The following is a 26,420-nucleotide window of genomic DNA, read 5'->3' as shown; positions in this document are numbered from 1 at the left end:
GGCGGAGCAAGTTTTTTTGTGATTCAATATTAAATTGAGATTTATATATATATATATATATATATATATATATATATATATATATATATATATATATATATATATATATATATATATATATTGTGTAACTGACTGACTCACTCACTCACTGATATATAGATACAAATTCTAACATACTTCTGGAAGTGCTGGAAACTTGGAATTTGGTATGCGGGTTCCTTTTGCAAATATGACCCACAAGAAAAGTCTGAACAGGGAATTTTGACTTTACAATTCCTCAAAAAATTCGTGAAAGTTTGCGCATTTTTCTACCTTGCAGGTCTTTTTTGTAAGCCGGATAGCAGGCGAATTGTTGGAGCTACCTCGAATCTGACGGAAAGTTGTTAGTTTTTGCCCTATCTCCATCGGTTTGGCCACAACACGTGATTATGTGCAAATTATTAGTAATTTTCTTGTGAGAATGTAGGTTCCGAGCCCGATAGCGGCGAAAATATTTGCCGTAGTTCAAAAAATATTGCATACAGGATTTAAGAAATAAAGTGGTCTACAACACAGTCTCGTAACGTTTTGCCCTATCAACAATGGTTCACCGTAAACCGCGTTTAAATTAGATTTTTACGTGAAAATCTTGTTTCTGGGATCGATAACGACCGAACCGTCGATCGTAGCCTAAATATTAAATTTGTATTAACTAGATAAATTATGAGATCTAAAAATATATAGTTGCTTTTTTATGCATATCCTTCCGTAAGCCTGAAAGACCCTCTAATTGGTAAAATCTTTGCTTTGAATTGGTAATTTTTTTAGTTTTAAAAATTTTCGACTACAATTTGTGTAATTCGATCCATCTCAGTTATTAGGCTATGTCTGCCGCCATCTTGAAATCTTAAAAAAGTAAAGAATTAAAGTTTTTTATAACTACTTCATATTTCCAGATAAATGGTTATTTTTGTTCTATATTGGGAAATACCTGAGTTAAAACTTTGCACAAATGCTTCAATCTTCAAATGCTTTATTGGATGCGCTGATTAACCAACATATCCAAGGTATGTGCAAATACCGTCACTGTAAAACGTTTAGTCTGGATGTAGTATTACGGCAATTATCGTGCTAAAGAGCCTGTTTTACATTGCATAAGTTCATTCGTACATATAGTATACATATACGTTTTAGTATGATTGTAGTTTTGGGTTCTAGAGATCATGATTGGATAAAATTAAAACAATATCCTGAACATTGCCGTCATTCCTGTGATTTACATATGTACATTGAAATTAAATTTGTCTAGAATTATAAGTATAATTTGTAATTAAAAATTTACTAGGGTGGTGAAATTATATTTTTATTATGATAACAACCTAACTTTGTTATTCAGCCAGACATATTTCCTACATATAAAAGTGTTTAAGATTAGGTTAGTTTGGATTATAATAAACTTCAGTACTCGATATTGCCATAATTTACGGTACTGACAAGATACTTATTTTCTTTATTTTTCATATATACATTTTTGTTCATTCAATTATGTTTCATGACATCGTGTTTAAATAATAGTTCTGGTGAGCTGGGTAGGGGACTTGTCATCGATTTTAACAGTACAATATTGCCATCGACTTTAACATTAACTTTCCACTCTTTCTTTTCATGCTATGAATAAAGTCACATGTTGCAATCTCGTGTGTAGTTCAATCGAACGTTATAAATAACGGTGGTCCACATTTTAGGTTATCAAAAGGTTCAAAATATCAAATTATGCATTTTAAGTCTTACGTTTTATACACGATTATTTGTTCTACTATTCTCTCGTTGTCATCGTGGTTACCCATAAGACAATTGTAAATTTATTTGCTATCGCTTAGCCACATGCTACAGAGTGACATGCAATATTAACGAACTCGGTGTTACCTTTATAGAAATGAAGCTTCATGCAAAATTTCAAGTCTGCAGTTCTCATGAGTGCTGAGGATTTGGTGGCCTGAGGACACAACAACACAGCCCGGTCTACAGTACCTGCTGTCACTTTTGTTTCGATGACGCACATACTAGGCTTTAGTCTGCAAACTGTTAATTTTCATTTTTAAAGTTATAATTCTTGTACGGTTTTAATTCTTAATTGTATTTAATAAAACTAGAATCCAAACACAAAATGACTACGAAATTCCTAACATATCTTAGAAGTAAATTGATCATTAACTTTATATCTCTAAAATACGCCATTGATGTCGTAGTTATTTTGTGTTTGGACACTATTAATATGAAAACATTTAAGTGGAGATTTCAACTAAAATATTAACCTAACATAAAAATGATAAACAATAGCAGTTTTACAAAGTAAGGCCTACTAAATGAGTCATCGGTACAAAGACGGAGGAAGGCCGGGCTGCGCGTGTGACAGTGTATGCGCGTTCGGGTGCAAGGGTCCCGCTGTAATTTTCTGCGGTTCTTTAAATATCGGATAAACTATAAAGGACCGTTTGTTTGCGAGATCGTACGGAAAGAGAGATGGATAGACAGCCAGACATGGTATTTTTCGAGGCCCTCGAATGACAGGCTTCGCTAACGTTCAGCCAAGTATAATTACTGTATTAAGGTAAACGGTAGTGAAGAAACATTTTTATTTAATCAGTAAAATAATTTAAATTCGTGATGTGGTGAAGAACGTGTTTAAAATGTGAAAAATCATATCTTTAAGAATTGGTGGTCTCTGGAATACCGCACAGAATCAATTATAGTGTGTATAATAAAGTTGTTCTGAAGAAAACGGCTGATTTAAATAAATATTATTAATTTTAATATATAAAAATAAAATAGTTAGTCTCACTAAACCTCGAGAATGGTTGGAGTCATTTGGCTAATTTTGGTTTTGAAATATTTGTGTAAGTCGAAGGACTTTCTTCTTCTTCTTCTTCTTCTTCTTCTTCTCTAATTGTTAGCTCTAGGCTAGTAGGCTTCGGAAAATCCCATGCCGCCTCAATGTACTATTTGTTTCTTGACGTAGGATTCTTGTAAGGATCTAGATTATCTTCTCGCTAAGGGTCCATCAGGATTCCTAGGTTGAAGCACCTTATCCAGGTTACATTTAAGTTACCAATATGCAGATAGTTACTTTGTTTTAAATAAATTTCTTAATTGAGTTCAGAAATTGAAGTAATTCTTTAAAAATCTCTAAATCGTTTGACTGGAGAATTTTAGTTAAGTTTTGAACATTCATCCCATACTTATTCTTTATTAATTTTAAACCTTGGCTTCTAGCATGGTCATATGCAGGGCACGTAAAAAAGATATTTATGTTCCAAAGTTTCACTATGACCTAAAGTACATCTCAGACATAGTGGAGTGAAATACTGACCAATAGGTTAACTGACAAAGATAACTGACACTAAACAGCTGTTAACACTGACTAACAGCTGAATTTCACCGAAGTGGCAGAAACAATTGTTTACATTTAAAGTTTAGAAAATACTGATTAATTATACAGTGATTGATCAGTACTGCTATGTAGATTGCACAAAGAAAAAGTTAATATCTAACTAGTATTTTAGGTTGTACCATTGACGAATAAACTATCTAATGCATTGAAAAAAAAATATTTAAGCGGTGTTCTAAAACCCACCAAGGGATGCAAAGGGATGACACACACACTTTCCCTTATATCAGAAGCAGAATACAAGCGACGGATGTAAATTCATTTTGATTAAAGTAGTCTTTTTAAGTTTACGTATGAACATTCTTGATAGGGGTGAAAATCAATATTTCTTATAGCACCAGAAACATCAGAGACCGCAAATATACTGTTTAGTCTAAGTTGGATTCAACCTACATTTACCTTCATTTGTGTTTATTTTTTATGAGTGCAACTACATAAACTCCACTGTGGAATCGTAAATAAATTGGAGCGTAAGATAATTAAATCGGTCGTCTTTTGGACTGTAGTAACTTTTCAGTCGTTATATTACATAACGTAGTACGTGAGTAATATATTTTCTTTATCCAGACAAAAAAGCAAACTATCACTAAGGTACTTGAAAAATCATAGAAAATAAATAAAAAGAGTCGAAAGTATACGTTTTTTTAATCGCATTTGCTTTTTGTTGGTATTTATTTTCTTGATCGGAGCACAAATCAAACTCAACCATAGCTCTTGAAATACCTTAGACGGAAAATTAATCTTAACAGACGGAAGTTGACGATTTTTGTCCAAATTAAGTTTTTGAGGCTTACGTAAATATATTTCTTATGCAAAACCTAAAAAAGCAAGATATTATTTATGTAATATTTCGAATCCCTCAAACATGGATACTGAAATAATATGACCTGATATTTCTACTTTATATGTTTCAAAACAAATTGTAGGTCTCCATCATATTACATCATAAATGCTTTCACTAAGAAAGCTATGGCCTTAAATTTTGAAAAAATGCGGATGAAGCCGCGGGTAACTGCAAGCGTTATCTAAATTGTACTTCGCATAATGCAACTTGAATACATAATTGAAAGTACATTTCGAATTAATATGAAAGAAATAATATCAATCACAATGTTTCAAATTGTTTAACATAGGCTACAGTTAAAAGACAATTAATTTAATACGATTTAAAATTTGGAAAGATATATACCAACATTCTTATTTAAAACTCTTAGACTGATTAATGTTCTTTAGAACACCATAAAAATGCATAATTAAGTTCACATCACAATGAAAATTAAATACAAATATTATGTAGATGCAATGCCGAAAATATTCATTGTATTTCTACACATTTGAAAACATATTCAACCAAACATTTATAAACAAAATTTGTTCAATTAATAAGTATGATAGTAAATTTAAATTATTTATTATTTTAAAATTGATTATGTTAATACAAAACTAACATTTTCAAACAAAAAAAAATAAAAAATAATTGGCCAAAATAATTTATAATCCTTAAATGAATACGGAAGAACAAATACTAAACAAACAAATCCACTCATGACCTATCCTTCATTGCGTTTGTGAAGGGAATAGCCTACATCTATTATGTGCAAATCCTTAAAATTATAAAATAAAATGTTTGATAAGTCTAATGAAGACGAGCTTAAACAAAATTATAAATAACAGTGGTTGATTTTTTTCTACATAATTGAAATCATAACGGATTAATTGAAAACGTACAAAGGATTGAATGGCATAAATTTCAGAATTTTGCAAAACTAATTTTTATGGCCATGCATTTTTATGTTAATATTGTATAATACATACCATTATTAAACAAATATACGATATAATTACAAAATAAATTCGCAAACACGATTGTAAGAGAATGAACGTGATCGTGAGAGAATTACCCATTATTTAAATTGTTCCTGTAACAACAACAGTACGTAATTACAGTACTCTATTGTGGTACGTAATTACGTATTACAATAAAAAGGTTTCTTTAACTATTCGTCATGCTTAAAACTACAATAGAAGTTCCAAGTTTTGTAGTGCCCCAAAATAATTATATATTTTCTTTAATTACAATAGTGTTATTTATTGGCATTATTAATATTTAATTACAACTTAATTTCTGAGCATGATGTTCTGTAAATGAGTTTCGGAAACTCCGAATAAAAACACTGAGTTTTATGTTCTGTTTTGAACTTAATCTCGTTGGAAAATTACGTATAGGCTAATAAAATTATATTGCTTATTGAGGCAAACAAAACAATGCCAAATGATTTCTCATTGAGACAATACTTCTTTGGTTGGGTGAAAATGAAAATGTTGAACATGTTATAACACTTTTCCTCTCCACAAAAGAGATAAGTCGAAGAACATTAACTATGAGCCTGTTGTATTGAAACCACCTTGACTTTTGCTCCATGAAAACAATTTTAAATCTAATATGACTTTATGCCCTTTTCGGGAGAGTCTCATTTTAAAGATACAAATTGTTATCAAAATGTATTTGAGTTTTTCTTGTAAAGTTTATATTTTTTATAACAGTCTAGCGATTCAATTAGTACGTGTTATAATTAATTATCATAGAGAAATAAGTTGAGTTGATTACTGAATTAAGAACTCTTCCTGAGAAACTCGTATGCTTTAGTAATCAGCTGTTTGAAACTACTAAACAAAAACACTCTCATAAGACTTTGGAAGCTCGTGGGACAGATCCCTGCGGTCGGTTGAATTTAAAATTAACTAAAGGCACATCTTGAATGTTAAAAGACCTTTGGAATGATAACAAACTTGTATATAAAATAATATTTTTAAAGCGGAACCAAAAATCGCCCTGCAAAAATAATTACATTATTTTTACAATTTAAATAAATAAAACAAAATCATGAATATGTTTTCTGAATAACAATAGTTTTACAAATCCAAAACGCGTTTTAATTTACAAATATTACAAAATATTAACAACACCTTTAAAATTACAACTCTTTGATTTTACCAACTGGATATAATAAGTGCGTAAAAAGGTTTGAAATTTTAAATTGCAGGTCTGAAGCTAAAATCAAGATGGCAACCAGAACAGCCGGTTCGGAAACTGTTCCATTATTTGGCTCATATAATAGGCTACCCTTATTTTGTCTCGCTTGCTCCAAATTCTCAGACAATTCTGATATAAATGAATGGCTTTGCGGTAATGTAGATAAAATATTAGTGAGAAGTAGGAACACCCTTATTTTTTAAGTAAATTTACCACATAATTATAACACCGACATTAATTGGAGTATCATTGGGAAAATTAAAGACTAAGATGAAAATTAAATTTGGAACCTAATTTGTTTAGTATAATGTATTATTTAGACTATTTCGAGTAAGGACGAGGGTTCAAACTTTAGATAAGGGTTTCTACATCTGCCTCCTAACCTCAAATAATTCGTTAATGTACAATTAAATTAAGACATTGTGAAATTATAAATCAGTATTACACTTCGTACGTTACTCCATGTATTTATCACATGTGCATTTGTCATATCAAATCTAAAAAAGAAGTTCTACTACTCAGAACTAACTCTGTATTCTTATGTGGATAGATAACTAAATACTTTACTGAATCACTCAACACTCCGCTCCCAACCGTTGTCAGTTTTACGTGAATGAAAAATTGCTGATCTTCTTAACATCATCAGCTGTTACCGTAAACATATATACGTACATGTGATTATATTCATTCACTTTGCAGACAACATGTAAATCAAGACGGCATAAATGGTAACAGCCAAGTTTGACAGTGTGGTTATCATCAGCGATATGGCAACTCCGCCTAAACTGTCATCGTTTGGTGCGGGTTGATTTAGCAATTGTTAAACCAGCTGTTACCATAAACAAATATAATATGTACATATGATTATATTCCTTCACTTTGCAGACAACATGTAAATCAAGACGGCATGTGGTAACAGCCAAGTTTGACAGTGTGGTTATCATCAGTAATATGGCAACTCCGCCTCAACTATCATCATTTGGTGCGGGTTGATTTAGCAATTGTTAAACCAGCTGTTACCATAAACAAATATACGTACATGTGATTATATTCATTCACTTTGCAGACAACATGTAAATCAAGACGGCATATGGTAACAGCCAAGTTTGACAAAGCTGGTTATCATCAGCGATATGGCAACTCCGCCTAAACTGTCATCTTTTGGTATCGCTGTTGTAACAGCTGACGTTAAAGAAACACATGACAACATAAACCAACAAATCTTATCACACCATTGCTTTAGACGTTTGTATCTAATTACTGGAACCTATGTGAAACTGCTAATTGATTTCTTATTGAACACCACATACGATTAGTATATGCAATAAATGAAAGTCTGTAAGGTTTAAGATGGTGTAATAGTTAGTTGGGTTAATATTCTTAAAATTCCAAAGTGAGTATTTTAAAATTATTTCCCTGAAGACAAAAAAATAGATACAGTTTATATCACTCCATAAAAAAGTATAAACCTTTCAAATAAGGAATTTGGGCAATTTTTTAATTAGGCCGAAATAAAAACTACTGAAGATAACATTGTCACTTTTTACTTACAGTATGTAAGTAATTGCTCAGTGATTGCCATATTTTAGGTAGATTTATGGAATTATTTAAAAAATTATATTTTTCCTGTCGCCAAAATAATTTTAAATTAAAAGGATGTGACTTAAAACTGTTAAAAATATAAAAATAAACAAATACTGCCCAAACTGAACACTTTCCTGTTTTACCTCAAAAATCTATTTATTTTACGAATTAAGTAATTAATATTGTTTCTATTTTTACTTCTACAGATAGTTAAGAAATTACGTTTATCATTGAAATAACGATGCTAATTATTACTATAAACGTGGTTTATTGAAATTTGTTATAATCTACTTTGTACAATTGTTTCAAATTTATTTACACTGAAAAATTACAAGCGATGAATTTACATTTTATTTCCCATTTTTGCCTTGGCAGCCATGTAAATTCCCACGATTAGTCCGAACAGACCGATGGCACTTCCAAAGATTTCGATGATCAAAATCTTCACAAACAGCATCGAGTTGGCAGCATCCGCCAGGGCCGCCCCAGAGCCGACGACTCCGACAGCGATCCCACAGAACAGGTTTACCAACCCCACAGCCAGTCCGGAGCTAAAAAGTAGATGTCCGCCTCCTATGTTCATCTTTCTCAGGTTTTCATCGTTCAGCACCGAGACCGAAACGTCCTCCATCGTGCCGCAGAATACTATGGCCGTGATGAGTCCGTAGATGGCCACAGCTTCGCAGAAAATGACAGAAATCAAGTTCTTCGTTCTGATTCTCGGCGCTTTCACTCCACCGCCGACGATACTTACCCCGACAGTGGCGATCCCCATGGCAGCGCCCACGACTGACAAGGAGACCGCTAGGCCGATCCCGATGTTGGCCCAGAGGAACGGGGAAGTCTCCGCGAGGAACCACCCCACGCTGAGCTGCGTCCCTCGGCCCGTCAAGGTGTAGAAGAGTGCTACACAAGTCACAATGAAACTGATCATTCCTGCGAATGTGTAATAGACGACATAACGCACCTGAGACGACATGATGTTACACAACTACCACTACACCACGGACAGTATGTAAGAGAAGGTAAGAACACCAGCGACTAGCAGGTGACACGTCTTGTTATCAGACCCACTCGATGTCTCAAGTGCCGTCATGTGACGTTTGGCGATAAAGGTGACAGATAGTATAATTATCACTCATTGCTAGGTTGGTCCATTACTCAATCGCTACTTCGTTTACGGTTTCTTTCGTCAGTCTAAAATCACGTTGTTATATAAACTTACCTTAATCACATCACCGCTCTTCTGTGGCACTAGAAACATGCTACTTGAATGCGCTACTGACCAATGCTACGGGTTTTTATCATTCTCAGTTTTAATAAAACATATTGAGTACGTTCCTGGGTTTTTACTAGGCCTCAATACATAGAAATTATGTTTTATAGAATGACTTATGGTCATATCTCAGAAGCGTTGACTGATTGGAGCGGATTCAAAAAAGATGTATGCTTTACTAAACCCGAGTGCAGAGAAGAAGTGAGGACGTGGCCGGCAACTTGGCCACTGCCAACCAGATATGCTGCGTTGCCTAAACTATACACTCGCCGAAATCTAGCATAACTATGAGACGTTATAGCCTGAAAAACTACGTTTTGGTTTATAAATAAGTTTCCCTATCCCGACGTAATTGACCACTTTATATGTTTACATATTTACGTGTTCGTCTTTTCTCTCTGTAACATTTTTCATTTCGTATTACCAGATTAGAATCGTAAAAAAATGAAAGTTTCATATTTGTTGTTCATTCATAATATCATCGGAAACCCGCGGATAAATGTTTAACTGAATTAAAACAACCACGAGAGCGATCATGCTATCCGCCAACCTTCTTTGCAGCACTCGGGTGTAATCTTTACTATATCTTGTATTTCTCTTCAATATAGGCAGTCTCCTTTTAAATGGCACCTCAAGCATTCCAGAGATAAGATAAACTGAAAAGCTTTTGGGCAGAGCCCTGAAGTTAAGTTATGAAATAAGCTAAGTAAAACAATGACATATGGATTTAAATACCAAGCAAGGGATGTTAATGACTTTCTAAGCAGTGTTTACTTTCAATTTTCAACCCCTTGCCAGAATTATTTACTTTTATTTTGGAAACTGTGCAATTTCTGATCTTCTTGCAACACGCCAAGATCATTCCATATTTAGGAAGATAGGTGATTCCAAATCCTTAAACAACTACAGACAAGCATATTGCGTGTTGCTCTCCCAACAATCAGTAAAGTATTTGAGAAGTAGTTTCTCTCCACAAAGGTTTCCTTTTTGGATGAACATTATATCCTTTGTAAATAATAGTTTGAATTTCGATGATTATGAACCTTAAATGCAGTCACCCAACTTATCGACATCGTGATGGGCGGTCTTAACGATCAAACGTCTTCCTTTAGCATGTTTGTTGACATGTCAAAGACGTTCGAATGTTTCAATCACGCATTCTCGTTTAAAAACTGCATTACAGTGAGGTATGAGTCATGGCTGTATAACACACCATTTGCGACGGTCAGGATTTAATTAGGGTAGTTTTATTGCCGACCAAACCAATACAGGAATGAGCACCGATGGCCAGTTTCTACTGTCGTCATAATATACTCAGGACCCGCTTCTCCCGAACTGGTCATGACACGCCAGGGTAGATACAGCTCTGAGAAAATATTATTATTGAAACTTTTTAGACCTCTTTAGTTTGTTTTAATTGATAAATCTTATGGGCGTAAATCAAAGGCTGCCCCGCAAGTGAAACTCATACTCTATAATAAGGTTCTAAAAATATATAAACGGGAAAGTATTAAAGCCAGTAAATTTTCCTGTGCAACGTTATATTTAGGGACGTCAAATTTTAAAGTTTTTAACATAAAGTTGTATATTTTCTATTACATTTAGTTTTTACTAATATTAAGTTTGGCATCTGCTCACCTTAGATTGTATTAAGGACAAACATGTTTGGATGGGGTGAGCTGAACGACTTTTGCCAAATTCAACATGGAATGACTCTCAACTGTTTGTAGTCCGACCAGAAGATAAGTCAAATTACGCCATAAGTTGGGAAGAAAACAGCGATCAGGCTCCATGTAGTTTTCAACAATGTAGTCCGCAAAGACCAATACTGTAGGTGGCAACTTACAAGGTTAGGTAATAGTAAATAAATGCGATGGGAAACGGACGAAGTAGACTTCGGTTTTGGGTAGCAAAAAGGTCGGAATGAAAAGTGATCACAGGCGCTCATTTACTTATCTGTGAAAAGTGACAATCTGCGCAATTTGAACGTTATTAGGCAAGGGGCTCTGACCATAGGCGCACATTGACTATTCCCGCAAGGCACACCACTCTTGTGACTGGAATCGTACCTCAGCAGCCTCTTACAAGATTGCCTAAATGGCGCATTATCGAGTAACGCATAGGTAAAATATGGAGTGCCACAGGGATCAACTCTTGGCCCGCGTCTTTTTTAATTTACGTCAATAACTGGCCGAACGACGAGTAACTTAGTAGTTCTTCGATCGACGATCTCTAGGAGAGCTAACATAAGATCAAGAGTAGAAACTTATTTTGCACACAACAAAAAACAATCATGCATAAACGAAAATTCAATGTATTTTTAACTACAATTTTTATGGAAAACTTACAACTAAAACAACCAAGGAAATCAAGTTATACTCTAATAATACTATACTTATACATTGTCCGAAAGAATACTTGGTTTTACGTAAGTAAATGTTTAACAATTTATCATTAACATAGCGTAGTATTTTAAATTATATTAAACTGAGTTTTATATATTATATATTCTAATTTTATATAGCTATAATATTATAGAGTTTTATATACTCTAACCGCTTAGCATCGATAGAGTTTGCTCCTTCTGTTGTAATTGCCGTTTTACGTGACGAAACTTTTCAATCATTTTCTTATAGCTTTTAGAAGATTTCTCCTTTTCTTCGTAACTATTTAAAATTTTCTGCAATCTCTTCAGTTCTTCTTGTGCCTCATGTAAAGATATCTGCAACTCTTCCCCCAATTTGTCTACAGCCTTAGTATACACTCCATCTTTGAACAGACGTTGTTGCATCTTGAGCTTTAAAGCACTGAAATTAGACGTTGCCAATTAACTTTCACAAAACACAACTATTTTATTGCTTATTAGATCGAATTTTATGTCCATCTTATTACTACAACTCTAACGACTTCAGCTACTTCGAGTAATTCAATTAGCAATTAAAAGTGGTCAGAGCAAAAGTTATTTTAATCTTAATCAAAATTGATCTAAACCACAGTTACATTTAAAATAAAAATACAATGGCTGCTTAACTGTCATTTCTTAGAATATGGTAAGCTCAGATGTGTTTAAATATTTATTTAACCAGCAACAATATATATGTGTGTGAGTGTGTGTGTGTGTGTGTGTGTGTGTGTGTGTGTGTGTGTGTGTGTGTGTGTGTGTGTGTGTGTGTGTGTGTGTGTGTGTGTGTGTGTGTGTGTGTGTGTGTGTGTGTGTGTGTGTGTGTGTGTGTGTGTGTGTGTGTGTGTGTGTGTGTGTGTGTGTGTGTGTGTGTGTGTGTGTATATATATATATATATATATATATATATATATATATATATGTGTGTAATATATATATATATATATATATATATATATAAAACTGTGTATGTATTATAGAGTTTGACACACGGAATTGGAAATATTTCACTTTCCAAGATTCAAAAATAATATTTTTTATTCTTTTCCAAAGTTTTAGCTTATATTTAGAATTATTTAAATCATTTATTTTGAACACTGTTCTCCTCTCCAAAATAACCCTCTTAAATGGAATATTAAGATTAATATTAATATATCTCCTTAATCTAAGATTAAGACTATGCTAATAGATTTACCAGATGCATTAATAGTATCCACCTATTAAATAGTATCCACCTATTAAATGTTGCATTAATGTATAAACACTCTGGAAATAACATATCACTCTAGCTAATATTAAATACATTCTTGGATTGCCTGTACATGTACGAATATCTATATGTCGGACAATCCACTGATTTAGTTTATTGAGAAACTTAGAATATGTAGATTGTTTTATCAGCATAGGGAGTGTTTCAGAACTCTTTTCGGGTAGTTTAGGGATCTTAAGAAACTCATTAATAACTATATTTTGACTTTGATGTTCTCTATGTGTGTTTTTGTTTGTTTTTTTTTTTAAATTCAACCGCATTTTCTTTAAAACCCATAAATACAAATTAACCGTATATACCAAGTCTCGCATGGATGTTAACGTTAATAATGGTAATGTCTATTTAAAAGATTTTACAGAATATTTAACATTTGTTCATTTAAAGATGATGCCCATTTAAAATGTTCGACTTAAAATAACTCCAAACACAAGCATTTTATTACTATTTCAAAAGAATCCATTATTTTAGAAAATTTAATTCGAAATCGAGCGACATGTCGTTTAATTACAATTAATTGAAAATTACTTAATTATTGCAACTTAAGTAAAGGCTACGCGCGCTCCACAATTAAAATTAGACTAATGGCAGTACCCATATTTTATAAAGAATGAAAATTAATTTAAAACCCACTTGAGCACATTTGTTGGCATACAAAAATATGTTGAATTCAATTCATTATCTGTTATTATTATATAACGAACCCTTTGTTGATAATACTAAGCTGAGCCTTGTTTCAGTGGCATTGCCGTCAGCTAACACACGAAACAAAATTATACATAGGTGACGAATATTCCATAACAGCTACAAAAAACGTATCAATAACATAACAAGCAAATACATAAACAAGTCAATAAATTATAAGTAAACGTCTGTTTACTGCATTGCTGCGATGACAACGACAACAACGGTAAAATAAAATAAATATATAACTGTTACTAGCTAACTGATTACACACAAGTTCCAAATAATTAACTGTTTATTCACAGTTATATATAACTGAAGACGAATTCAAGATATTTTGTATGCCAATAAACGTGCTCAAGTGGGTTTTAAATAATTATACTTATCCCTTTTATAATATGAATACTGCCGATAGCCTACTTTTGATAGTTAATAAATTAATGTGTTCTTACATAAATAATTTTAGTTGTTACCCTGAAACTCTGGCTCGACTACAGTTTGCCGGGACTCTTAAGAGCTCCAGAGTGGTATAACCCTCGCGCCCCAACGTGCACACACCGTCACACGCGCAGCTCAGACTACCTGTTGTCACTTTGTTTAGATGACGCACATTCTAGGCTTAAGTCTGCACACTGCTAATTTTGACAGGTTTTATTTAGGACCATATCCTTGTAACTTGTTAATTCTGCTTTTATTTAATGGAAATAAAAGCAGTCCAATCCGAAATGGCTACGACAGTCTTGACGTATCTTCGAAATAAATGGGTCAATTATCAACTAAACTTTGTAATACCAGGTATGAGAGACTTTATTTTAATAAATACTTGTTTATAAAGCAAATTTGTAATATTATGCATACATTTAACGTGTCTGTGAGTTCGCGCTCGCGCGCGTGTCTGTGTGTATGCGCGCGCGCGCGTGTGGTGTGTGTACTCAATCTCGTTAAATTACTTGACAGATTTATAAAATTACCGGGTCTTGATATGTTCCAAATTACTAATTAAACGTCTCTTGGTAATTATAAAATGTGTTTTTCTATTTTTGTTTTCAGGGAAGGTATCTCAAAAGCTTGTGGCAATGAAATGTTACAAAGATAACCTAATCGAACCTCTATGCGCCCTCTTAAAAAAAATATTAAATTTACATTTCTACATTCCTTCTGGTTAGCAGGAATTGGTGGAGAAAAACAGCTGAAACTTTCATATTCTTAACAACACGGGTTCAAATCCAGGTGAGGTCCAATCTTGAGAGGAATAATAGCCACAGTGACCAAAAACAAGCCAGCATAGCCTGAGAGCGGTTGCTTAAAAGAGAATAAAAAATAACAAAATACAATATTAAAACAAAAATGTAGTTTTAATTTCATTTTGCAAATTCAAAAAGTTAAACGGTACTTTGGGATTATACCGACCACACCAGTATGAAGAACACGAAAATATAAATTTATAGAAACAAACATGATAGAATGAAAAAACAACTCTTTAATTACAAAATTACAAACTTACAAGCATTTCCAGGTATTGTGATCGGTATTGTTATCGCTGTTATCTTATCTTTCTCGAGAATCCCGATTACGGCAGGCCGCGCGGCATCACATGATTTACACGGTACATAATTGCCTTTCCATTACAATTCAATTTATATTTCTGATCAGCCCCTCTAGAATTTGATATTTTACTGATAGGTACTATCTCGAGGGATGTTTTTCTTTCGTCGACATCAGCGCGGGGCAGCACCTTCCTTCGGTGCTGCCCCGCGCTGATGGCCGGAAGCACTCGCATTTTGGGTGGCGGAGTGTGATCAAGAATAAAAACAAGTTTTGAGTGTTTTTTAATAAAGAGTTTAGTTTTAGTTTGGTAATGTTTGTTTTTATTGAAGTTTTGTGTTTGGAGAAATGTAGAGCTAAAACACGGAAGTACAACAAAGCGACGCACCAGCTGAACGGGCGGCGAGACTCTGCAATCACGTTATCTACTAGACCGCTCGACTTTGACCTCTGTCTGAGGATGGGGAGGGGTTTGCGATAAGACAATTCCTGTTTTATATTGACGAAATATTGTTCTACACTAATCTAGTAATCAGTAGAAGCAAAATGTCAAATAACGATTCATGTCTGGGTGTGGTCGGTATAATCCCAAAGTACCAGTTAAACTTTAGGCCTAATAATTTGAGTAGAATTTAGACCATCCTAAATGACCCTAAATAAACGGCTAAAGATAAAGATATGAATTGTTACAGAATTTATTTGAATTGTGACTCAAAGGAATGCCATGTTTTATAATGAAATATGACAACAAACTTGTAAAAGATTACACCCTTATTTCGTGGGCTTGATTTCAACATGGGGCAAAAGTACTCCAAAATGCTTACAATTTCTCTTAGGAATTATCGCTATGTAGTTTAATATTTTATTTTCCCTTTCAAGGAAAGTTTCTTAAGAGCATGTGTCTATTCATTGTTAAAAGATAACCTAATCAAAAGCCGATTGCACCTCCTAAAACAAATATAAACTTCACATTTTAACTCTGACTAATGATGGATAACAAACCAGGCGAAAACGTAATAACATCAATAACAATTACAGTATGAAAACAAATATATAATAATGAAAGGTGGTATCTGAATTTTAAAGAAAAGCTTAGCATTTTGCTTTGCTTTTAAATGTCTTAAACAAGCACTCAGAATAAATGTTATGATCATAGTTCAACCAAATTATAAAAACTAGATTTTTAAAATGTTTATGTTTCCTTCAGAGGTTTATTTTGTTTGCTTATGTGTAGCATACTGAAAACAATACAATCATTTGAAGATAGCAATCCTTCTATAGTGATTTTTTTTGTTTCATTAAAGTATACCTGGTGGCCACAAAAGTCTACGTCCTTCAATTTTATGTTTAGGATTATTATCTTCAGGATTATTATCTTAAGAATACCATATCGGTTATCTTCTGGATGATTAAAAGCGCATGCAGCGTTGGCTCATAAAGATAAAGTGTCGCAGGAAGGCCTTTCACACACGTGTTATAGCATCAGAACTCATTAATGCCACGCTATGCTCACTTGATTTACATTTTAAGGAATACAAGTACCACAATAAACAAACCTTATCTTATTATGAAGATACTTAGCCTTTTCCAAGATTTGGGTGTGTTGGGACAATTGTACTTCCTTCTGTGATTTCTGCAGGTCTGGCTGTGTTAAGTCTCGCAACAACTGTGTGTTGACCTCCAGGAGTCGGCAGATCTGCTCCAGACCTTCCCCCAATGCTCGGAACTCTTTGAGTAGTTCATCTCGTTCTTCTGAGAGCACGGAGTCCCTAGAGGTCACTTTTACGCAGTGCTTGCCAAAGGTATCTGTATCAAATTCACAATTTAAACAACCAAAGTGCATCTTCAAATAAATTCATGTATTGTGGGTTACATTATGTAATTCGAATAATGAAGTCTTAGTAATTACCCAACCTTTAACTAAAATTGACAAAGCCAAATTAACAATGATGTAGGATTTTCTGTTTATTCCTTTATGATCAGTTAGTAGAGAATGATATTCCAATAATTTTCATACTACACCTTTGGTCTTAAAATCATCCTGAAAGATCAACTTCAGGTAATTGGACTTCTGAATATGTTACCAGCCCTGTTGTCACAAGGTAGGAGTACACCACAAAGTTTCGCGTAACAGGCTTCCATGAGGTTCAATGCTAAATACAACATTTCAAGTCTATAGCTCATTTCATTATTGATGGATAGAACGATAGACAATAATATGGAAAATGAAATGTTTACATCCTCCGGCAGACAAAAGAGAGATTGTACAAGGCCTGTGCATAAGCTCGTCACAAGCCTACTGACTAATAGGCTTCAATGACGCTCAACCAAAGACCATGGTTGATTATGCACCACCATAGAACTCATTTCAGTCTACAGATAAAATCCTTATCTTCCACAGACTTCCTGATTCCAGGAGTCAACTGCAGTCATATTCCTCTGAAGAGAACCAAAAGTTTATTTTTTGTGGACGAGGCCTTTCGAAACCAAAGGTTACATCTTCAGGAAACTCCACAAATAAATATTTACATATTGTTTGTTACAATTAATATTAAAATAATATATGGTATAAATATACAAATACAAACATTTTGGAAATGTTTCAGCCAGTATTTAAAAATTACATTTTACTACAGTTTTAATTTTTGAATAAATTGAGAAGATAGAAGAATGAACTTCTTGCATCGTTTCGACATCAGAGAGATCTAAACTTAACTGTGCACCTGATGAGACAATTAGAATATCTCTTCATCTAGATTACACGATAGTCAAGTTGTCTCTGATGTCGAAGCGATGTAAGAAATCCATTTTGATCTTCTTCGTTGACGACTTTTTCTCTTAAGAGATACATTACTGCGGATTTCACGAGCTGCACTAAAAGGAAGGTGAACTGAAGCTAAACTCAACATTCACGCGATTAAATTCTTGAAATACACCAACCTCGCTGTGGAGAATCATTTTCGTTCAACAGAACATTTCAACTAAAACAAAACTTAGATGTAAGTAATGGTACTATGCGCGTTAGCGTAGGAACTGATACAAATGTCTTGTTCAATAATGTAAGCTTGCCCACGAACAGATTTTTGTGTTGCCTCTTATTTAACCCTTACAGGGCTACTGGATGAACAAGTTAGAAGTACGCAACACCACGTGTCGCGTAACAGGCTTCGCTGAAGTTCAATGCAAAATTTAAGACCTAAAACTCATTTCATTCTCAAGATGTCCTGCGAGCAGATAGGCAGACATGCAATCATGCTGAACAGAAATTGACACAAAAATTACGCTCAGACAAATTCAATGTTTGTACAGGCTCCATCAGAATGAAAGAAGTTTCTTAAAGAAGGTAATATAAGTCTGACATTTTTCTTGTTAGACAATCAAACCAAAAATAATCTTCTTGAAAATATTCTTTTAAATGTAAACAAAATACAAAAACAAAGATGTTAAAAACAAAATAGAATATAACGAAGCCTTTCTCGTGCTCAGTCTGACCTTAAGACAAAACAAACACATAACAATATTTAAAATATACCATATTATGTTGTAACAAATATTAAACAATAATAGCATTTAATAACATAAACTTTAACTTTCTTTAAGAAAGATACAGGGCCTCCAAAGCAGAGCTTGTAATGAGGTCACATCCTTGAATTTAAAATGAATATTTTTGATCGGTTTTATTATTGTATTTTCTTGGTGGACTCCCTATACTTAAATTCTAAATAAAAATGTTTATATAAAATTTACAAAAAACAAAATATAATGGTCAAAGGTGTGCTACATTAATAAAAGAAAAGAAAAATAAATAGGCTATAACATACATATATACATACAAATCACATACATACTCTAAGACGACACGCATACCTACATCTGCATTTTTGTACTTAAACTTAAGGGCACTGTACATTTCTAGGATAAAAATGGAATACTAACATATGCATATATTATACCAAAATAATTTTAAATCGAATAACATAATTTAAGATCATAAAAATTAAGTAAGGAAGTATGCGACAAAATAAAATAATTTATGTAATAGTTACAAGTAAATTTCAATATTATATAAACTAAAAAGCCAAACTTCAATTTAAAAAGAAATCATAGACCACATTTTTGTCTACGTAGAAATGAAATTCACGAAAATTTAAAGTCTACTGCTGAACTCTTTCTCTGGGTATCTTGCCACATGATACATTCACGTTTTTGTTCATTAACTCAGATCTGCTTGAGACTATTGCGACCATGATGACTGAAGACTGAAGGTAGTTATTATACACCGTACCGGGATGTTGTATATATAGATACCGGCAAGATAATGTGGGTTAAGTTAGGTTTTATGGCAGTGTCCAATAATACAAGTTCCAGTGAACTATGGAGGGTACACGCAAGAGTGCGCTAAAATCAAATTTGTTTCTGACTTTTGATTTGAAAGAAGCTTTATGCAAACTGTTAAATCCATAAATCATTTCTTTTTCGAGATATCAGACAGACAGACAAACAGAAAATTCGTCCAGCCTCTGGAGTGATAGGCTTGGCTAAAGCTCAGCATATTTACTAATAAAGCTCATTGTAAACTAGATTTCAGAGACATATTAAAATATTGTAAGAGTTCCCAATAAAGTAATGTCAAAGTCATTGTTCACACATATGCATTACAACTAATTAGGTTTGTAATTGTGAATACCTAATCATGACATCACAGATCTCTACTTAAACTGAAAATCTACTGTTAGGCCTATACATTGATTTATTAAATAACCATTATCTACCAAATGCAACATCTATTAAAGTGTTTTATTCTTGTTACATAAAAATATTAAATCAACATCAGTTCATCAAATAATAAAAATGCTGTTCATAGATTACGGAGAGTGAAATCAGTAAATCTCTGGACACAGGTCAAGTTACAGTGGATGATCGGTGATCATCCACAAAAGTTCTCTTTGACGCTGGCAGATTAAATTGATTTTTTCACATCCTGGTAAAGTTTGTAATGCCTAAATTTCAAGAATTTGGTGAAATGCTGAAAAAATCGTCCAATTGTTAGTAAAATTACACACATTTTAAAAAACGTTAGTGTATTAAGGAAATTTTTAAATCAAAGTAATAGGTATTTACGAAGGAAGCCTTTCTTATTAAACAGTAGGTTATGTAAAAATGGGCTTATTAAGAATTATGTACTTTTTGGAAATAATTTGCCCCATTGAAATAAAATAAAATTATATAATTAAAATAATTTGTAAGGCAAATTGCCGGTGTGTCAGAAATAACAATACAAACTGGATTTTTGAGTTATCTCAGAACTTTCTGGCAATTCTACACGTTTAACTGACCAATATGACCACAAATATTGATCTATGGTACCTTTGCAATCTTGTAACTCATTTTCTTACCCAGCAGGGATCACTTCTGTGTGGTATATACCTTCCAGTAGAACCAACCACTAGGCACAGCAAATACCGATGTGCCACTTCAATCTGGGCAACCTTATGGATGTCCATTAGCGGCACATCACTAACCGCAAATGTTTGAGATTCTGGGGTTCATGGGCAATCCGATAGGTCTAGTCTACTGTGGAAGATGACTGTTGGAGTTGGTGGGGTTTGTTCCCTTACCTCAGAGGTTCTTGTTAACCTCAACAAGGGTGTGCCACCCCCTGCCTACTTTGACTGGAGAGGCTGGTTCAGAGCTGGCCTCCCCTCTTCCGGGATGACTTTGAGATGTAGTGCCCTAATTCTTCCTCATGGATCTCGATAGGAGGCGGCCCATACTCCCTAACCTTACCCATCCTGCATATACTATCACTCTGGAAGCAGCGCAAAGGTTCTTACAGGACTAAGTGCAACTTATAAGCTTCTTGTCCTAAGAGAAAAAAAGGCAAATTGCCGGTATCAGAAATAACAATACAAACTGGATTTTTGAGGTATCTCAGAACTTTCTGGCAATTATACACGTTTAACTGACCAATATGACCACAAATATTGATCTATGGTACCTTTACTTTTAGCAGACGTTGTAAATGGTTTTAAATAATAACAAGGCATTAGTACGTCACACCTAGTGTCGTAACAAGCTTTGCTGGGTAGCATTTCAATTACAAATCTACAACTCATCATTTTCTCGAGGTGTCAAGACAGGTAGCCAGATAGCAATCACACATCACAAAGAGTTGACTGGAAAATTACCAATCATAGAACTTATTCTTCTGGAAATGAAATTTCGTGCAAAATCTAGTCTACATACTGTAATTATGAAATCTCTTTTGACATATCTTGCCATATGATACATTCAAACTTTTTTTCATTCAACTGAGTTTCATATTAGCGTTTAAATCGTCAAAGTCTACACACTCTAAGACCTAAGTCACTATAAAATGATGTTGTATGTGTTGGGATAGTTGGGCTACATGTTAATGTCATATGTTTTTTTTTAATTTTTTATTATACATATATATATATTTTTTTTATTAAAAAAGAGACAAAACGTCTCTTCGACGACGAGACGTCTTTTTTGTGTATGGAATTTTATTAAAAATGTAATTATTTTGATATTTTCTCGTTGCCATCATCATCATGGTTACCCATAAGAATATTCGCTACGTTCAGCCAAATCTCAAGGAGTGACATGCACCATCGTCGAATTTAGTGCTCCTAATATAAAAATGAAGCTTCATTCAGTATTTCAAAAATGAAAATCACGATAGAGAGCACACAACTAAATAGCTTGATTTTTACAAAATTTCACATGAAAGTAACAGATTGAATTTTAATGTTGGTTAATCCAATTTCGTCATGTAGGCTATTATAAAAAATATAGAGAATCCGGTTATGAAGTTATTTTTAAAACTAAAACACGTTTTGTAAAAAAGCAAATTTTCATGCAGAAGACTCGATTTTTATAAAGAATTCCAAAATTACAGTAGAACTCCACATTTCCGACCGTGAAGGAATCGGACTAGTGCGTGGTCGGAACGGCAAACATTCAGATTAAAAAAATAACAACAAAATCTCCTTTACCAAGCAAAAAGTCTATATATTTAATGAAGAACACTAAAAAGTATATTATAAGTGTATTAATGAAATAGGTATTAGATAAAAATGTAAATAAGAACCTTTGAAATGAAGTATGGTTCGACCTTTACTTTCGAAAACCTTTCAAAAATGATCCCTTTGGGGTATTTTTGGGGGTTAAAAATTATTCTCCCCAATTCTTTGGGGTCGAATTATGGGGATTTCTGCTAAACCAAGGAAGACAGATTTTTCTGTTCAGCTGCTATATATGGTGGTCAGTTGGTCTGTCTTACTCACCTCGTATAAAAATGAACCTTAGGGCAGGATTTGGATAGTAAGAAAATACCTTTACATAAAAATGAAGCTCCATACAAACTTTCAAGTGTATAGGTCATTTCATTTACGAGATATCATGTGGACAGAGAGAGACAGAAAGAAATGAACATTTCCAGCCTATTAAGTGATAGGCTCCGCTAAGCTCAGCCAATTAAGTAACTAATACAACTCACTTACCTTTAAGTGTTTGTTTCTCCTTTTTAGACTGTTTTATTTTTTCTTTCACCACATGTAATACTCGAGACTTTACAATACTTTTTTCATCACTTGAAAGTGACACATCGGTTGTTCTCATGTCAACATCTTCCAAACCGAACAAATTGTATACTTTCCCGTCTTTGCTTCTCATTGCAGCCAATTTTGGAACTTTGTGTTCATTTTCAATTTTATTCAACTTTGCTTGAATATTCACAGGTAAAGATGTTTTAGCCTTGTTATAAGCTTGCACCAGAGTTTCACTAGTCTTGTAGACCACATAAGCATTGTTTGCTTCGGTTACCGCTTGTTTGAGTTGGGCAAGTTTGGTCTCCGATATCAATTTTTTATTAGCCATATCTTGAAGAAACTTCAATTTTCCAATAAGCGAATTATCTGAAAACATACAATATGTGCTGTAATGTAAAATGAAGTGAGAATGACTTACTGGTACATAATTGTATATGCATGTTGCATTAGCGTGCACTGCGCAGATCTGGTCTAACATCTCCGCTCGCGTTTTGTTCAAGACTGACTGGGCACACCGACTACTCAGCGTGTCAGACAGGGTCTACTTTTGGATGAATAACCAATCTCAGTTTTTCTACACATCAAAGGTACATTATAAGCACAAGCTTAAACGCCCATTTGACTTCAGGTCAGAGTGCAAGTCTTCGTATTCACCCCAGAGTGAACAACATCCTAACCGGAGAACTGCTCCAACAACAACATATTAAATGCAACAAGGAACATAAGTGGATCTAATATTGAGCCTTGCGGACAACCGTTGTGACTTGTGTCCCACTCAGAGTCAAAAACGTGTCCTGAATTTGGTGATTGTAGGTATTTGTTGAGATTGATTGCTTGAGCAACCTTATAAGATTTAATTCATTATTTGGGTCTGGTTAGATTACTCCACCGATCTTTGGCCCAACGACCCATACATTATTTTAGTTTTAAATAAGAGGGTCGTTGGCCCAACGATCAGTGGAGTAATCGAACCGTCCCCATCTAAATAATATGATCAGACGCAACATGATAAGCGTTACTCTATAGTTTGTATTATCTATCTTATATATACACGTAATCGGTAGAACAATGTACAAACAAATCCTAGCAAGAACTCACAATCGCATACAATTTTGTTATTGCGGAGACATTCTGCAAAATAACCAATTTTTTTGTTTCACCTTCCCCTACTGTGCATATGGGCATATCGATGGTATGGTTTAGACTAGTTTTAAACTAGATCCCTTATATGTACAGATATGTGTCAGTATTCGTACATTTAAACTGTATTGCACATTTTAAAGAACATTATATATGAATATATGTGACATTTAATCTAAAATGTAGGTGAAAAATAAATGGATGCTGTTTATTTGTTGCAGAATTTAATGTTTTTAATTACTTTCTGAAAAATATACGCTAGGTACCTTTATAGTTTTTAATCGGGTTTTTATTTAGGATTTTCATACCTTGAAAATGAAATAATCATACCACCTACCTTCATAATCATGATGTCCTAAGCCATTTTCAAGAAAATAATTGTCACTATTTTGGGACTGTGATGAGTTTGTAGGCAATTCCAAAGAGGTTTCAAGTCCCGAAATACTGTCAGACGATGAAACCAATTCTGAAAAAGCATAATACAGTACTGTTATGAGACTTAGTCTTTTTTAAATTTAACTTTATCAATAATTTAAAAAAACTAGCTTTAGCAGTTTCAAAATGACAAATGTTAGAGCTTTTCCTACCAAAAAATTCTCTTTTCAATTACAGTGTTTGTACTACCCTTGGTCCCATTAATGTTTCACGTGTTTTAATACGAATTAAAAATACATAACTATTGTCATATATAAAAATTCTACAAATTTGTGCAGTTTTTATAAGTGAAAATAGCCTAATTAATATCGTTGTGTAAATCTTTCTACACATGTAAAATACGAGAAGTTTTATTTATTTTTTATATAGAATCTCGGTTATTTTTCAGGTTTTGAATATCATTCTGGTCCGTTTATGAGGTTAAAATTATTAGTATTTCTTACAATATTTTATAACATCTCACAAATGGTGCGTATAAAGAAATAATGCCATAATTTAGCAAAACATCTTTTCATAATGAATTTTAGTAGGCCTACAATTGAATCGTAGTTTTCATACAACCAATGAGCCTTGTAAAGCCTATACTGGCTGGAGGGATAATTTATAACACAGTGGAAACAAATTCATTTAAATAAAAATTATAAATATTGACGAAAAAGAGTATTTAGTATTTTAGGATCCCTCGTATCTGACCTCGACATAACCAACACCTCCCGATATCCGACCTCCTGCGTGTTCTCGTATTAGGCGATAACGTCAAGCGTGTTCAAAATTTTCGGATTATCGTCATTTATGTAGTTAGTGTATACAACTTATACCGTCTACGGTATATAATTATAAAGAAAAATTCATAGTTTACTCGGTTTTAAAAACTGTGAATTTATTTGAGAAATGATAAATTAGAACTTAATTATAATAATATCAAAATCAAATGCTTTGGATTGTAACATACAGGCTATAACGAGTTGCATTAAACCAAAGTTAAAACTCAATCTTTTACATTCATGCCAAATTTTGTAAAGATCAGCAAGCTACTTAAGTGTATGTTCTCTATAACTATTTTGGTTTTCATACCCTAAATTAAAACTTTTGTCATTAAAAAAATTGCGTTACATAAAAGTAAAACAAAATATCATAGATGTTGTTAGAAAATTAATAACACATAGAAATTTAGTCCAAGCTTTTAAATGGAAATTTAGATAAGTAACTACAATATTTAGATTCTAAAGGATGTTGAAACTGAAACTCGATCTTTCCTAATTAATTTCACATTACTCTGCGGCTTAACTACGGGTGGGGATGAGGAGAGAACCGCCTTAAAATCCTAAAAATAATTATTCATAAGATCAATTCAACTTTTTTATAATTTAGCAGTTTAATGTTTTACTTTGAATTATGAATAATGAATATTTATACCAGGTATTCATACCTGAGTAATGAATATGAATTAAGATTTATTCCATACCACCTGTGATGTTCTCATTAATTAAATTCATTCCCACCAAAACGATATCGTGGTTACGCAACTGAAATACTTACTACAATTTTAAATAATAGTGCACTGTAATAGAATTAAAAGAAATCTTTAACTCACCTATAAATTCATCAGATATCCACTCTGATGACTTTGCCATGCTGTGATTTTGCTAAAGCCTCCTTACTGTACTGTAGTGAAATAATTAACTGCCAATTTCTTTTCCACCATGAAGATTTCAACCAAATGTTATCTCTAGTAACCTTAGTCCTGTCTGCAAAACAGTGACCATGCACATTACAAAATCATGACTAAGCATGAAGAACTGGCAGTTGGCAGTACAAGTTTTATCTAAGCACAAACAAACAAACAAGTCAGTTCCAGGCATGCATTTCTGCAATTATTTGAAGGAAAAAATATTAAAGGAGGAACTCGTTCATGTTTTAGAGATGTTCAAAAGTAAATATTTCCAGTTTAAATAGTACTTCCGATTTGGTTGGTCAGAATAATGTTGATTATTCATTTCTTATGGATTTACATGAAATCAATATTTCGAGGTACCAAAACTTTGTTCTTTAC

At 33.3% G+C, this 26,420-nt stretch overlaps 2 protein-coding genes across 2 annotated transcripts; both read right to left on the bottom strand.

The window, feature by feature from the left end:
* Positions 1-8,293: 8,293 nt before the first annotated feature.
* On the bottom strand, positions 8,294-9,104 carry LOC124367511 (V-type proton ATPase 21 kDa proteolipid subunit-like). Its single transcript, XM_046824386.1, has one exon. The coding sequence runs from the start codon at positions 9,022-9,024 to the stop codon at positions 8,389-8,391; it is 636 nt and encodes a 211-aa protein (XP_046680342.1). The 5' UTR covers positions 9,025-9,104; the 3' UTR covers positions 8,294-8,388.
* A 2,515-nt stretch (positions 9,105-11,619) lies between these two features.
* LOC124367510 lies at positions 11,620-26,134 on the bottom strand. Its single transcript, XM_046824385.1, has 5 exons — positions 25,962-26,134; positions 24,270-24,398; positions 22,745-23,158; positions 16,775-17,024; positions 11,620-12,128 (listed from the first exon to the last, which is right to left on the bottom strand). The coding sequence occupies exons 1-5, from the start codon at positions 25,999-26,001 to the stop codon at positions 11,873-11,875; spliced, it is 1,089 nt and encodes a 362-aa protein (XP_046680341.1). The 5' UTR covers positions 26,002-26,134; the 3' UTR covers positions 11,620-11,872.
* Positions 26,135-26,420: the final 286 nt, after the last annotated feature.

Source organism: Homalodisca vitripennis, chromosome 8 (assembly GCF_021130785.1).
Source record: "Homalodisca vitripennis isolate AUS2020 chromosome 8, UT_GWSS_2.1, whole genome shotgun sequence".
In the NCBI taxonomy this organism is placed as follows: domain Eukaryota; kingdom Metazoa; phylum Arthropoda; class Insecta; order Hemiptera; family Cicadellidae; genus Homalodisca; species Homalodisca vitripennis.
This window is presented reverse-complemented; position numbering and strand designations above follow the sequence as displayed.